This window comes from Poecilia latipinna, unplaced genomic scaffold (assembly GCF_001443285.1).
Source record: "Poecilia latipinna isolate Pla-1442-1.1 unplaced genomic scaffold, P_latipinna-1.0 Scaffold655, whole genome shotgun sequence".
In the NCBI taxonomy this organism is placed as follows: Eukaryota; Metazoa; Chordata; class Actinopteri; order Cyprinodontiformes; family Poeciliidae; genus Poecilia; species Poecilia latipinna.
In genome coordinates this window covers 180,417-196,177 of record NW_015113271.1, presented here as the reverse complement: position 1 = coordinate 196,177, position 15,761 = coordinate 180,417, and the positions used below count along the sequence as shown (strand labels likewise).

At 39.5% G+C, this 15,761-nt stretch overlaps 1 protein-coding gene across 1 annotated transcript in view; it reads right to left on the bottom strand.

Annotated features, from left to right (window-relative positions):
* Positions 1-15,559, bottom strand: part of agps (alkylglycerone phosphate synthase) — a 37,176-nt gene extending 21,617 nt beyond the window's left edge. The window contains exons 1-10 of the mRNA XM_015043882.1: positions 15,269-15,559; positions 9,348-9,437; positions 8,161-8,251; positions 7,941-8,061; positions 7,775-7,849; positions 6,993-7,064; positions 5,937-6,016; positions 4,122-4,202; positions 2,358-2,483; positions 1,712-1,820 (exon numbers count right to left, since the gene is read on the bottom strand). Of these exons, the coding sequence (XP_014899368.1) occupies positions 1,712-1,820; positions 2,358-2,483; positions 4,122-4,202; positions 5,937-6,016; positions 6,993-7,064; positions 7,775-7,849; positions 7,941-8,061; positions 8,161-8,251; positions 9,348-9,437; positions 15,269-15,465 (1,042 nt within the window). The 5' untranslated portion in view covers positions 15,466-15,559. The remainder of the gene's footprint in view (positions 1-1,711; positions 1,821-2,357; positions 2,484-4,121; positions 4,203-5,936; positions 6,017-6,992; positions 7,065-7,774; positions 7,850-7,940; positions 8,062-8,160; positions 8,252-9,347; positions 9,438-15,268) is intronic.
* Between the last annotated feature and the right edge of the window lie 202 nt (positions 15,560-15,761).

Genomic DNA, 15,761 nt, shown 5'->3' with positions numbered 1-15,761 from the left:
ACACAGCAAGGATGTACAAAAATGTGTTCAGGTGAGAAGGACAGCAAAATGCAACATTATGGACAAAGTGCAAAACCACAGTTTTGAGGAAAACTAACAGTGCATCACCCTGAATACAGCATCCCACTGTCAGACATGGTGGTTGCAGCATCATGTTGTGGGAGAGCGTTTCTTTAGGAGGGTCAAGGGAGCTGATGGAAAGACGAATGATGGTGTTTTAACTAAAACGCTGAGGTTTAAGAATCCTTGTCAAATGGCGTTTTGACTAAAAATCTTTAAATTCCGTCCTGTCAGGCGACGGGGCCTGGATAATACCCGTGTTAAACGGACGGCGGAGTCCGGCGACAACAGATGCTTAAATTCCGTAATAAAAGTATGGTTTTATCTTTTTTTTTTCTTTCTTTCCTTATGGCTAAATTTGGGTTAGAGTGTGGGTTTTAATGTCTTCAATATTTTTAATGTTTTTATCTTTACTTTTCATCTATTTATTGTCACATACTGTTTTTATTTCTTCTTTAATTATGTAAAGTACCTTGAAATGCCTCGCTGCTGAAATGTGCAATACAAATAAAATTTGATTGATTGATTTGATAAACTCAGGAGGTTTAACACAGTTACTCTAAGTGCAGTTACTGTGTGCAGGCTAGCGGTACAAATCCCACTTCTTTATGTAACTGGTGTCCTAAAAAGGTGTATTAAAAATTGGTATGTTTTTTTAAGAGCAGTATTTGTGTTTGTGGGGATATGATTGTTTTGCCACAAGTTTACAGCCATACAGTTACCTAAAATAGAAGTAATAGGTAGTTATTGTCATCACATTTGCTGTTATCACAATAGTAACATAAAATATGATTTAAAAAAACTAAGTCCATATTGCCAAGCCTTATGTCAGACCACAAAATAGTGTACCAAGCTGCACCAACCCAGGTTGTAGCTCTCAGTGGAAAAGGGCCACAAGCAGCTCATTTCACATACCCAGAAATTATTTGGTTTAAACATCAAAACAATAAATAGGCTACTAAATTGCAAGGCTAAGTAGCCTTGCCAACCTTAGCTGTGTATGTTTGTGTGTGCACATACAAAGCAGGAGGAGTTGGCATTAAACAACCAATCACAATCAGGATACAGAAAGTAAAGCTGGCAGAAAAAAAGATAAAAAACAACAACCCTGGCTATTCAAATGTGTAAAGTAACAAGTCTATCTGTATCACCACCAAATCATTGTAGCAAGAGCAGAGCTGATTTACTTGTGTATTAAACTAATGTGCCGTGTTAAATTACATTTCTGTGATTTCGATCCTACATACTGCTTTGCACATCCAATCAGCACAAATTGAGACTTATGCAGCAATCCGCAGCCAAACCAGGCAGCAGATTGTTGAGCTTTGCACAGCCAATATAAAGTTGGTATCCACAGCTGTTTAACATAGCAATGCCAAGCCTCTCTGAACCCCCTCATTATGTAGGGAAACTTGGCATATGGCACTATTCTCCATGGGCATTCACAAGGACAGGGCACTGCAGATGGAGTGCAGTAGCGCTTACAACCCCCCCTTGTTTCCTTACATATACCACTTCAGATGAGTTAATGTGTAAAAAAAAAAAAAATGCCACACCTGAGAACTGTCCTGATGTTGCTGTTTTATCTCAAAGCTCTTGCAGATATGCACAAGTTAATGTGTACTGAGAACACGCGAGCCAGTTAGCAAACCTTCGGAGCCCAAGATGAAGTGGTGAATGTCTGGACCCGTGGACATCCGTGGTCCCTGGCAACTCTTTTCAATCACACCTCGAGGAGTAACCATCTTAATATGGATGACCTATTCAAACAGAGAACATCAAAACAATCAAATACGTTTGCATAGCTTTCTGTTCTCTTCTTTTGTTTTTAAATAGAAAATGTAAGCATGAAACAATGGCCATTCCCTTAGTGGGAAGGACTGGGACATGAAATCTGGAAAAACTACAAACAGGAAGAAACAAAACAAGAAAGAAAGAAAATAATGACGGGGGAGGGAAAAAACAGAGAGAGGACAAAGGGAAGGAGACAGAGGTAGGATACAAGGATTAAAGGGAAGAAGAAAAAAAAGAACTCGAGGGAAGTTAAAAAAAAGCATGAGGGAGCTATTTTTTCCATAAATATCACTTTCCCAGACTGTGTACCAACCCCTCATGTAGTGCGTTTTTCATAACTTATACCATAACTACTGCAAAACATAAGTTTAGAAATGAAGGCAGAGTCAAAAACCCTGCTGCCAGTTATGTTCTCTCTAATTACTGCACTGTAACTTGTGTTCCCTCGTTGCGTGGTGTGGATCAAACACACAGCAAGGCAAAAGGGAAGGGAGGTGACTCACCAGATCTTCAATGTTGCCATAGATGTTCTTCTTCATGCCCGATGCTCTCGTGGCAACCCACCCCCCCAGGGAGCTGAACTCCATGGAGTCGGGCTCGTGCCCCGTACAGTAGCCGCTCTCATTAAGCTGCGATAAAAGTGAAAGAGCATGTGTCTGTTGTTGTAGTTAAAAAAAAAAAAAAGCAAAAATGCTTGGGAACATTTGATGCTGTAAAGCCACAAGAATGTTTTAATGACAAAAAAAAAAAAAAAAGAGCAAGCAGAGGGGGAAAATATAATTACTGCCCTGTAGCTGCATTTATAGTTGAACAGCAATGTATAAACTTAGGCTTTATAGCTCTGTAGATATTTACAGCAACTTCACATCAGCCAAGAGGAATAAAAAAGCAAACAATAACAGTCTTCATGTAGCACTAATATAATATGTAAAACAAAGGCTTTAAACTGGACTGGACTTTCTTATAAACCTACAGCAAAACATGTTCAGCCTCAATAATAATAATAAAAAAGTCAATGGTACGTAAACATTTAAAAAAACTACCTATAAAGCGCGATAGAATGAAACACTATTTCCTCAGTATTACCTGGTCTACACTACTTTGGTGACTGCATCTCACTTTACTCATTGACTAGAGGTACTATGGGTGCACCAGCATGGCTTGAACTGAACGCCTTTATGGTTCTAAAGATATATCTGACTAATGGATACAGCTGAAGCTTGATGTGCAAAAATAAAATAAATAAAAAGGATACATAAAAAAAATACATTGTAAGTGTTCAATAAAATCACATCTAGTGACAAAGTTTGTGCGTGTCTGAACATGACCATGTTTACTCCGTTTTAAAATGATTCTTTTGAAACTTTATTGTCCCTCGGGGATAATTATGTCTAAATCAGAATATTTGCGTGCTTTTAAAGACAAAAACTACAGAAAAGCTGTTCTCCTGCTTCCTAAAGAAGAAACTTTGCTTTGAATGTCACGAAACTCAACAACTGTTTTAGCTGGGACTCCCATAATGATCATGCAAAAAGGCACAGGTCAGGACCTTGATCCAACATTTTGGGCAGGAAGTGGACAATCTCTCTCCCTCTATATTAACGTCCCTTTTTTTGATGAATTATTATATTAATGCAATGTAAAACTTTATGTGCAATTTTATAATGCACCTCAAAATGCACTTGATTTGTGAAAAACAAACCTTACAGGAGAGGTTAAAAACAACCACTGGTGGTATTCATGAACGGTCCCTCAAGATATTGCTTAGGTCATTAGGAGAATATCTAAGCCATGATTGTGAACGGTAATGAGAACAAAGACCTTTAACAATAAGAACAATACTCCCCAGAAGCACCAAAGTAAAGTCAGGTTTTGTTTTTATCACAGTCACCCTCTGGAAAGCAGTTTATATTTCAGACCCATCTGCTCCATCACCTCAGTTCAGTCTAAATGCAGAGGTGGCGTCTGCTTTAGATGCTGCTCACGCATTCCTCTACATCAAACGCCTGCTCCCGCTCCATTTTTCTGAATTAGCTTGATGGTGCCATCTGCTCACGACCACCGTCTCACTCACTAATCTCCCTCCTTCAGCACTCTGTTCTCTGCTACCTTCCTAAATCCCAGGAAATCTACTGAGCAAAGAGAGCCAAGGTCAGCAGGCAAGAACCAGCAGCATCAAAAAGGACACACAGCTGGGGCGCTGGCGTAGTTCGGAGCCCGTCTTAGCCCTTTGTGAGAATCATTACGGATGGATAAGCTGTATTTACCAGTCTCTCCAGATCCTGACCAACGATCCCGGACTCCACGTGGGCAGTTAAATTTTTCTCGTCGATCCACAAAATGCGGTTCTGGAAGAGGCAAGGAAATTATTGAGGAAGTTAAAAAAAATTTAAACAAATGCTTTAACCTTAAGGCACAAATATAAAAGGTTTTGTGTCATTTAAACGGCTGTAATCAAAAGTGCCGCTAAGAATCCTCAGACCTGGTCAACTCTTTAGAAAGAGTCGGCCAACACCATTCTTTAAACGATGCTCATATTTTCTCCATTGGTATTTGAGGGTAACAGCATGCAGATGTGCCACAGGATGGAGATAACAGTTCTCTTAATTGAAGTTAGCATATGAATCCAAATGCAAGCCTCTTGCTCGGTCCCCTGGGCATGCAGCTCAGCCTTACTTGCAGGAAGTCATGTCATTTCTGCCATCAATCACTCCTCAGAGGTAATAAACTTTATGCTCCTATCACTTTGCTACTTTCATGTGATTTCATGGTTGGCGCTTTACCTCTGGCCCCTGACACCCAACACTGATCACTGCTGTCTATGGAACCAAGCAACTCTAACAGCATCCTAACAGCTTGTAGATCACCACCGGATCAAAGGGCTGCATTGCGCTTTTACATAGTGGAATATAAAGCATTATCATGGCTACAGTGACTTCTTCTGGATCATTTAAAAAGGCCTAAATTTGAGAAATGCGGTTTTCATTTGTATTCATGCCCGAGACGGTATTTTGACCGACAACCTTTCACTGCAGTTGCGCCGGCAAGTTTGTTCTGATATGTCTGAACCAGATTTGCAAATCTAGAGGCTTTTTTTTTTTTTTTTTTTTTTGCAAAATAGCTTTAGCTTAATTAGCTCCATTCAACTTCTACATCTCTACTTAAGAAAAGCATCCCCACAGCATGATACTGCCACCACCGAGTTTCAGAGCGCCGTATTCAGGGCCATTTGTACTGTTAAGTTTCCTTCCACACACTGTCTTTTGTATTAGGGATGATTTTTTTTTATTTTTTATCTGATCTGACCAGAGCACCTTCTAAAACATGTTGGGCGTTTCCTCCACATGGTTTGTGGCAAACTTTAAAGACAATACTGGCTTTCGCCTCACCACTCTTAGATGGTGGCCATTTTTGAGACGGCCTTCTTAGCAGTTTCCCTGGTTTTTATGATAATCTTAGTTCACTAATGTTCTCCAACAAACCTCCAAGGCTCTCACAGAATCTCTAGGTTGACATCCTGGTTGCATCCAAACCCAAAACAAATGGGTTTGTATACAACTGCATGCCACACTTTTTAGATAGTTATTTATTTTTGCAAAGCAGCGCCCAGTAAGTGTTCCTATAAAAGGCTGAAAGGCTGTGGTTGTAGCATCTCAAAATCTGCAACAATTCAATGGGAATTGATACTTTTAAAAAGCAATATTTATAAATTTCTCTTCAGCAAATGGTGCATGTATAACTTCCAATCCTTTTCAGTAAAATGGTCACAAACCAAAATGTTTCTTTCTATGCATGATGCCCAAAAAACCTCCTTAGAAAAGCATGGAAATGGATATGTGAATGAATAGCTTGGCGTATTTTATTGAAGGTATTTGTTTGAGCATTATGTCCTAATTAATCAACTCTTATTCCCTTGCTGCATACAGTGAGCAAACATTTTATTGACAAACTGAAAAAAACTTGTACAAAACTGCTTAGCCAAACTCATCTGAGATTTTAAATTTCAATTTACTTAAATAGTTCTGACAATATGTGTTGTGTGTTTTATTTCATACACATGAAACACATGAGTATTTACACACCATCTGTGACGTATCCAGAGAGACAATCGATCGAGTTTCCTCCGGTGGGCACTCTAGGGCACTAGACACACTAGTCCCTCCTGAGAAAGAGAAACAACACTTTAAAAACACACATTTTTCTCAGTCTTGTCATAGTAAGGCTTGTGCAAGTAGAATCAGGGATTGTTTAAGTTACATTAGATAGAAATTTGTCAAAGAAAAAACTTTTGTTGACCGGAATACAGCCATCTTCAATAAAAAGGTTTTCGCGAGACAAACTCTCACATAAAAGGTCAGTGGGAGAAGCTCTTAAATAAGCTATGAACTGTGATTGAACCCTGTGTCCAAAAGCTCTAGACTCATGCTTTGCTCAAATGTCTTGGATATAACTTTAGGTATGATGTCCCTCTTGAGTTAAGTGCATTTTTGTTGCCAGCTAAAAATCCAGCGGGAGTTTCTCGTTGTAGTGGAGCAGATTTCTTTTAGAAATACAAGAGCATGGAATTCCAATTCAGACATTAAAGGAACATGTTCCAAAAATACTTAGTATATTTTAAAATAGCAAAATAGCAGCACTGCGTGCACCTTTATTTTAACAACACACTGTCAGAAGAGCAACTTGCCAATTTATTTCTGCAACTTTGTTAAAATTTCTACGACTGGACAATGGCATCACAAAAAAAGGCATCACAGTATCAATGAAAGAACATTTCAGAACACTAGATGCAGTATTTGATGGCTGGTATACTTTCAGTGTTATGTGTAGACAGTTTGCATACAATTGTGACATTAAGTCTGTTTTATGGAATCTCAGCCATCCCATAAAAAAGGAATAGGATTGTACTGAAGATACCAAAGGTAAGAGAAATGGAAGCACAGATGGAAAAAAATGACCAAAATGTGGAATTATTGCACATTTTCTATCAATGCACTATTAATCGATATTCCCAAACAATTTGTTTTGTTTCCAACTTGAGAAGTAAATAAATAAAAAAAAGCTTTTGAAGCATGTTTCAGAAGCATAAATTAATGCAGAAACTTACAAGGTTGATGGAAACTTTTGATTCTATGACTCACCTCCATAAGGTATCAAACAAACATTATGTTTGCAAGCCAGCTCCACAATTTTCACTACATCATTATGACAATCTGAAAGAAAAGCAACCATTATTTAAAAACACCAGTCGAAACAACAGAAACGTAATCATCATGCAAAGCAACTACGACATAATATACAGATTTACTCAATATTTCCTGGATCATTACATCAAGCAACCAGCAGTCACACTGGGTATCTTTTAATGTCTGTGCTCGACTGCCCTCGAGTGCTTCAAAAGGTGATGAAAAATGCTTCCTTTCCTATCGTTTTCTTGACTGAATACGCTGCTCCATGTAAGGAGAAACCCTGAATAAAAATCATAGATCAAGCATAATTATTTGAATCGTATAACTGCACATGCTTCAAAGGGCTGGAGAGTGAATATTCCACACCGGTTTTCATCCGAGTTTGGGTGCAGTTTCTCTGTGATTTGCTGCCCATTTGGGAGGTTGCTAATCAAGTTCCAGCCATCAGTCAACACTCATTTGCATGATAAAATAGTGCCAGCCATAACAAGAGAAAACCAATCTGAGAAACATAATTCATGATTGTAGTGTGGAGGGCCAGACTGTGGAGGATAGGATGACAACCGTCCTCCCCCCTGACGCTTCCTATTAAGCCTCCACTCATACATATTAATATTCCTGCCTCTGCAGAGATTAACCCTTTAAATCACCAAAGCCAGCAGGAGGATCAGTTATGCTAGGTGGGTGGAGGGGAAAAACAACCTCCCACCCCATAATGATGCTTTTCCACTCACTTGGCCACACCACCATATCTGGAACACGGCCGATTTTTCCCTCTCTCAGGGCAAAGATCTCATGTAGGCAGTGGCCTGCAGCAAAAAAAAAAAAAAAAAAGTGTGACGTTTATGAATAAAACTTTTTCAAACCAAAAATTGAAATGGGTAAAGTGAGCTTTCTTACCGTGGGCACGAAACACCCGATCTTCTGCTTCATGAGAGAAAGGAATACCTGTGGACTTCAGTTCTTCCACAAAGGCCTCATTTAGCGTAGGAGGCTGCACAGCACTGGTATTCAGAACAGGCTGAAACAAATGAAAACATTGTGGTTTCAGCTGCTGTGTGCTTCTATTCACTGCAGACACAATGGAAAGAATGGAGAAAAAAAAAAGAATTGGACTCACTGTTGCTTGAGTTTTATGCTGCAAATTGGCACCAAACGTGCCTTCCATCCAGTCCTTCAGCCCAGGGATGATCATCCCACTCAGTCTATACCTGAGTTAGAAAAGAAACAGTGTGAGTATAAACTCACCAGAGCACTGTGCATTAGTTGAGTCGGGGGGGGAAAGTTGGTGACTAATTACAGAGTACCGAGTCCAGAGAGGTTAGACGGGCAGAACAGCAGTGACAGTCCTGCTCCTCTGATCACCTTCACTGTTCCTTGCATAATTGAGCTGCTGGCAAAGACTGGGCCAGCCCATCGGGGAGCAGCAGTGTCCCAGACGCCGAGGAACAGATTTCATCCTGATAAACCTTCTGTCACAGCAAACACCGAGGAGCAGAAGACCAGATCTTAATGTTGAAGTTGGAAAGACTTAAGACTTTGGGCGGAGGTTCACCTTCCAGTAAGATAAAGACCCTAAATATGCAGGCTGTGTAAATATTTTTGCAACAGGTCATAAGTAGGTGGATAGGAGAAGAAGTGGACGTGCTTCGACAGCAGGAAAGGAGAAATGCAACATCCTGTTTAGATAATAACGAAGGTACATCTTTGTGTATGTAATTCTAGTTCTGTGTTCTGTTTCTGCCTGGAAAAAACAAAAGATGTCCGTGTTGACCACAAAAACAAGAAGCTGCTCAACTTCTGCCAACACTGCGGAAGGCACGTAGACTTTTGAATACGTTATTTTCTACTCTAAACATTTGGAATAAACAGAGTTCATTCCTGACCGCTTCCATCCAGTTAAACTGGTACTCTGTTCCTTCTGTACCTGTAAATTAAATATTTTCACCCAATACCAAATGACTGGCGACTGAACGGGGTGAAAGGTCGCTCCTGTTAATGAGCAACAGTTTGGGAAGGCTGAAGAATCACAACTGATAACCTTCTCAAATGACAATGAGCCGTTTAAATGCCAACCACTAGGTGGCAGAAGCACCACGCTGTTGTGAGAGAAGGAGGAACTTGATTAATTTCACAAGCTGAGTTCAAAGCTGGGACTGTGAAAGAGATCACTGCATAGCTTCGGCTTTAAGTCACACACAGACAAAAGGAAGCTTAAAAAATTTTGAATAAAGTCAGCAAACATGGCTCTCTGAGTCACAAACTGATAAGAATGATCAGAGGAAAGGACTTTATTTTCCATTTTACCTGTTCCCAGTAAATTCAGCTTGGCCTTTTTTGTTGAAGAGGAATCTGGAGTCGCTGTATCCCCAGCCGTTCCATTTCATAATCTCCTGCCTGTGGAAAAATAAATATTGGAACAGGTTTGTAAAGCCACTCGTCCTCTTTAGCTTGGTCTAGAAGTATCAGAGCAGATTATATTGAAAAAAAAAAAAACACACACAAGTGACTGTTATTTTCAGGTACCTTAACCTGTCAAAACCTTTACATATTATTATTTAATCTTCAACCTTTTAAATAATTAATGGATCCACACATTTCTGTCAAGCATCTTCCCTTCTAAACAAAAAGGACAAATAACTCTGTTCATGCTCTGAATCTCTATTTTGACAACAGGAAAACCCTAATTCTTTGTGTCGAACTAAGGAAATATTACACTCTTGGAAATTTAGTGAAAACTTCTCCATTCATCTAAAAACAAGGCCGTCTAGGAGCCACTTTATTAGTGGAGGAGGCTGCATCTGGCAGGCGGGCAAACATTTTATATCCTCTGAGTGCCTATCAAACCAAAAATATTTTGCACACTGCTTTATAAAAGCACAATACCAAGGAAACACATCAAAACAGAATATCCAGCTACAGAAAGAGCTGTCTGAGTTGTAAGTTGGGATGAGTTGGTCCTGACAATGAGGTTATGCAAAGTTTGGGTTTCATAAGTGCTCAAATCTTTCATTATGGTGCTTCTACGAAGAAAATGATGACTCTACACGCTACACACTACTGAGGAACCAAAACTTTCTACAGCTGCTTAGAGCAAAGAGTAACACAAAAAGTGCCTCTCTTCCACAAGTGCACTGCCACTCAGCTGGCTGAAATAAGGCTGCAACAGTTCAACCATGATGATAAAAATAGATCCAGCTGTTCAAAAACACTGAAACAGTGGAAACAATAAAACAAATAACACAGTCAGTGTGGAGTGCCATAAATTACCGTTATCATGTTAAAGCAGTTTTGAAACTGCAAGTGCCATTTCTGTGAAGCTGATAACTTCAGTCTGAATAGCTGCGCAGATATCTGAAATAACTGACCAGATATAATTGAAATGCAATAATCAAAACCATTATCGTGGCAGAAGTCTGAACAACTATTGTTTTAAGTCCTAACAAAAAGCCAATAGATGATTCTTAATTAGAGTAAATAATGTGATTTTAGTATTTTCATTTGTGGTTGTTATACTGCGTGAACCTAATGCCTACTCATTAAGCATTTCTTTTTAATATGTCTGCCTTCTTGACCTAAACTTATAAGAAACTCCTCCATCTCCGTCTTGTTTTCCCCAAGTACGAAGTTCTTCTTACTCTACATTCTTCACAGTATAAAAAGTAACCATGAAGGGTTGAGACAGATGTTTATCTTTTGAGGTAAACATCAATTTATTTCCATGTGGAGGTGATGCTTCACTGCAGACACGTCAAGCTCAAGGTCCACAGCTCACGAGTTTATCTGGGCCACCAGATTAAACACAAACCACTTAAAACTAATCTTAAATCCCAGAAGGCACTGGAACATGAAGCACGCTAAAATATTAACTCTAATCCTTATGATTTTAGCAAAAGATTCCCCCAAAACCTGAAGACTTAGGCAATGTACTGAAAAATGACAGAAAAAGGAGTGAAAACGTATGAGAGGGAGGTTATTTGTCACTGCTTGTCTTGTTCATGTAGCTTTTTGCCAAAACTGAAGCTGAAGGAAATTTAGCAGAACCTTCTCAGCCAACCATTCAAGGCCATTATGAAGTGAGTTTACAGAAATCCAAAAATCAGCCACAGTGTAGCTGTGTAACTCTGTGCACTGCAGAGTTTTGGTGTAATTACCCTTATACTGTCCGAAAAGATGGCAGAAGAAATGGTTGTTTTAGATTTTTATTCTACTATTTTTACTATTTAACTAGTAAACTTTGGAGAAACGTCAGTTCACATTTCGGACAGATTACTTTGGCACGGGTCATCTGATACACAGCTTTGTTTGTGGAAAAAAAATAGATTGCTGCAGTCAAAACAAGTTGACGCCATCACAAAACTATAAAGATTAATTAGCTCTAGAAATGCAAAGTTGATGTGTAGAACGTTGCTCAAAATGTTCATTAATGCACCTTATCCCTCTTAAGCAAATGAAATGAAACTGAACTTAAAAATCCATACTGTTGGTTAATGCATCTGGATCAAAAATAATGTTTCAGTATCTAGTGACTAGTGGAAATGGGGATTTTTCAGCTTTTGACCAATCAATGCCAGTCAAGAGAAAATGGGTTTATTCTGATCCTTGCCTGGACGATTGCTGTATTTCTAATTAGCTCAGCTACTGTTTGGTGTCTCTTCCTACTTTGCATACGTTTCCAATTATAAAATGCAGACATAAAGTTAACTGATAATTCTGTCCAAGCTAATGAAGCCAAAGAAACTCTGAGCTCTGAAAGCTGCGTTTGTGTGCCTCTGCCAAAACGTTGGGTCGTAGCTGTGTAGTAACCAATAAGCAAGTTTATGTCACATGGCTCTGTAACTTGAGATGTGAACTCAAGTTTTCTTCTTGAAGTTTATGCACCCCATCCCTCACTAAAATGTTTCCCACGGTTTGTTGTTTCTAAGCCGTAAAAAAATAAATAAATAAATAAAATGGATGCCAGGTGTTGTGCTGTTAATGACAAAACAAAAAGAAGAGTAATTAATCATTAGATACAACATGAAGGAAAGTTAACAAATGGGGCTCAGCATGAGCATCTGGCAGAAGGATCCTTTCCAAGGTACTTCTCAGTGCTTTCCTTTGCACCTTAAGTCTAAGCTGCACCAAAATCAAACTACCACTTCCTCCATCTACCAGGTTTACTGTAACATAGTCCAGTTCAAGCAAGTCGTTGTTCTTAAACTTCTATGTCTGCCTTCAGCTTTTGACTTTGGCAAAGGAAGTATCCCATTAACATTGCGTCAGTGGACGATGCAGTGCCTGAAGCATGCACTCACAGAGCAAGCATACCCTGCAATTCAGCATTGCTTTAGCTTGAAAGCATCCAAGTAGCAATGCAAGAACAGTCTGAGTAAGGATAGATCTCAAAACATATTGTATGATCGCAGAGAGGTATTTGGTTATGCAAAAGTCAAAGAGGAAAGATTATATCCCACACCTGCTTCGTGGACCTGAACACACCGTTAACAGTTGCGGCTCTGACCACTCATCATCTGCATTCATTTTAGGTTAACTTTAGTTATGCACGTGAAGCCATCATTCATGTTGATGGCATAGTCACACAACAAAAGACATTTTTAATAAGATTCAAAAAGATGAATTTGGGTGAAAATTTGACATGAATTTTAAATTTCACCTATTTCAATGCTTGTCAAAATTATACACAGAGCTCAAATTCATAACCTCCACTAATATTTGCTTTAAAATGTCCGTTAGCTCATTGCAGAGAAACCACACCCTGTGTGTAACCAACAACAAGCTCCTGTCATAACAAGTTAGGGGTATAGATATTTTACCACTCTTCCTTTCATAAGGGTTAAAGCTCATTAAACATTTTTTTTAAGCCATGGAGCTGGCTTTTAAACATTGTTCATAGACTTTCAAAACAGTTTATATATGGGTAATAATAGAGGCGTTGAGATAACCTGGCTTCTCCCTTCCGAAACAAGTTTGGATGTGTTTGGGGTTGTGGTGGTGTTGAAACACACCAGTGTTAAAACCGCCTCCTACTTGTTGATTCAACATGAATATGGAGGCACCCCACCAAAAGTTTAGAATTTTGCTCTATAAGCCAATTTTATTTTTATGTTCAGTATTTTTATTTTATCTTAGAAGTAACAGAAGATCCCAAACAGGTACTGTTTGCCACCAGTTAGAACCGGAGTCTCAAACTGCAGTCCTCGAGGGCCGGACTCCTGCGGTCCTCCTACGGTAGCTGATGAGCTCAGTAGAGCATGACTGTATGGAAGTGAGTCAGCTTCATCATGTAATTCAAGTGTGTAGGACAAGGGACAGATCTAAAAGTGGCAGGACTCTGGCAGTTTGCGAGCACTGGGTTAAGAAGGTCAATGTTCAGAAATACACACACCAATTGAATAGATCAATCCCACCCATTTTGTGCATCACTGAAACAGGCCCTTACCATGATGCTGCCACCACTATTCATGACCATTATTCTTATATTTGAAAGCCTCACCGTATGGTCCTGTTACTGTCACCAAAACAGCTCAATCTTTTTTCTCCAGTGGCCAATTAAGTAATTCACCAATTTTATAAAAAAAATAAAATAAAATAAAAAAAAAGTCACAATTTTTCAGTTAGATATTTGAAAATTTAAAACAACTGGGTATTCCAATAAGACACCGTTTCAAAACACCCAGCAAAAATCAGCCTGGGATATAAAGGACGTTAACATTAAGCCCGAGGAAAGGTCTTGAAATCAAAATTTTTGAGAACTAAGCTCAAAAATGATGTCCAAGCCAAGAAACAAATCGATTTAAACTATCTGGCCACATCATGCCAGATGTTTGCAACCTGGTTGGTGACTTTAAAAGTGGTTTCTCTGAAACTTTCTAATACTTGTGCAAATAATAGTGAGGCCTATGTATAAGGAGTGGGAGATGGATAGACAGATTGGAGTGGCGTCTTAAATGGTGCAGGCCCTGTACCAGTCTGTAGGAGCTGGCCCAAGTGGGTGGACAGCAGGAAGCCTGGGCTTCCCTGCTTACCCTGCTGCCATTGACCCAACCCTGGATTAACCGGAAGATAATTGATGAATGGATCAATGAATGGATGTGTATACATTTCAGCTTGTATGAATATATTTTGGCTTATGTTGATTTGAGAATATCTGGATTACTAAAATTTGTAGAGTCAATGTGAAATAAACTGAAGATGTATCATTATTCCATCCTGAATAACTTAAATGCCTCACTAAAGCTTGACACAATGTCGAGGCTTAACAAAATCTTGTTTTTGAAGAAACACATCAGCACTAATGAACAAATATTTAATCAAATTATGTCACAGTCAAGCTATCGCAGAGTAAAAACAGATAAGGATGAAGACACAATATTGTAAAAACAATCATCAGTTTCATGTGGGTCACAACATGATGACAGTACTCTACCAAGGCCAATCCATGACATTTTGGAGTCACAATCATTATCCTAAACTAACACTAGATGTCAGCATATAGTGGAGCCATTTCCTCAGCAGAAACGCAGCTGATAATAGGTTGAAAGTCAGGCCACCACCAGCCCTGGCCAATCAGATCATTGGAGAGGACCAAAGTTTTTGACATTCATCTGAGCGATATGTTTTCACCGGTTCTCTACATAAAACCTAATTATTGCAGACATACTTTACAACAAACATTTATAAAGTACCCAATAACTTAACACAAAACAAACCCCGTAGCTAGTCCTAAATTATTTGAATATAATAAAAAGATAAAAAGTTTACGAAAGTAACTGGCTCAATGAGAGACCAGTTGGGGGGGTTTAAGTGGCACTCCGCCTCCTAGTTTCGTAATGTTTGCTATCTCGGGAGCTAAACATGGAATAAGCTGTTATGTCAACATTTACCACAGGCTTGAACAACTTTGCTGACTCCGAGGGAGTCTCGCATGACAAATTAAACCATATAATAAGCTCATGGAGTTTACACCAAACTCCAAGCCGCACCCACTCACTAGCAAATGAATGGCTCATCTGTGGTAGAAACGCGTTAGCCTAGCCTATCAAGCTAACCTATATCCGCTTTATCAATATTCGTCAGCCTTATTTAAGTCCAGAGAGGAAGAGTGTATCAGTCTGTGGCTACGCGATGCACATTTAGGTCTTGTCTAGCATCTTAATTAAACTAAACAGCAAGCAAAAGCTAAGAAGGATGGACAGTAGCTGGACCGCTCCATCACAGCCTTGTACCTCCTCCTAGGCACCGTCCTCCCCTCGCCCCTGTCACTGGTGTTGACATTCGGTTGGCTCCCCTGGGCTTTGCAGTCCACGGCTAGGAGGGCCGCATTACGGTCTGTGGGTCTCTGTAGATGCCCGGCGATAACGCTTAGTCTGTGCCGTGCTGTTTGATGCCTGCTGGACTCGTCTCCGCTGCTGTTGGACGCCATGCTGCTTCCGTGTTGTGGAGGGAGGGAACTGATCTCACGGAGCTCGCCTGTCAGAAGTCAGCGCAGAGAAAGTGTGCTGCCTTCACATCATGCAGGAAATGTCGCTTTCATGCCACAATGTTTACATTGGCATGGTATTTAAAGGTACATTCAAAAAAAATTATTATTTCAGATTTTCAAGCTTTCAGGCAGCAGTTATAATGAATAAACGCGGCAACATGTTACTGTTTTTACAACTAGGAGCAACTGATTAGTATCTACTCCAAATCCCAGAGGAGTTGAACAGGAGGCTTCAT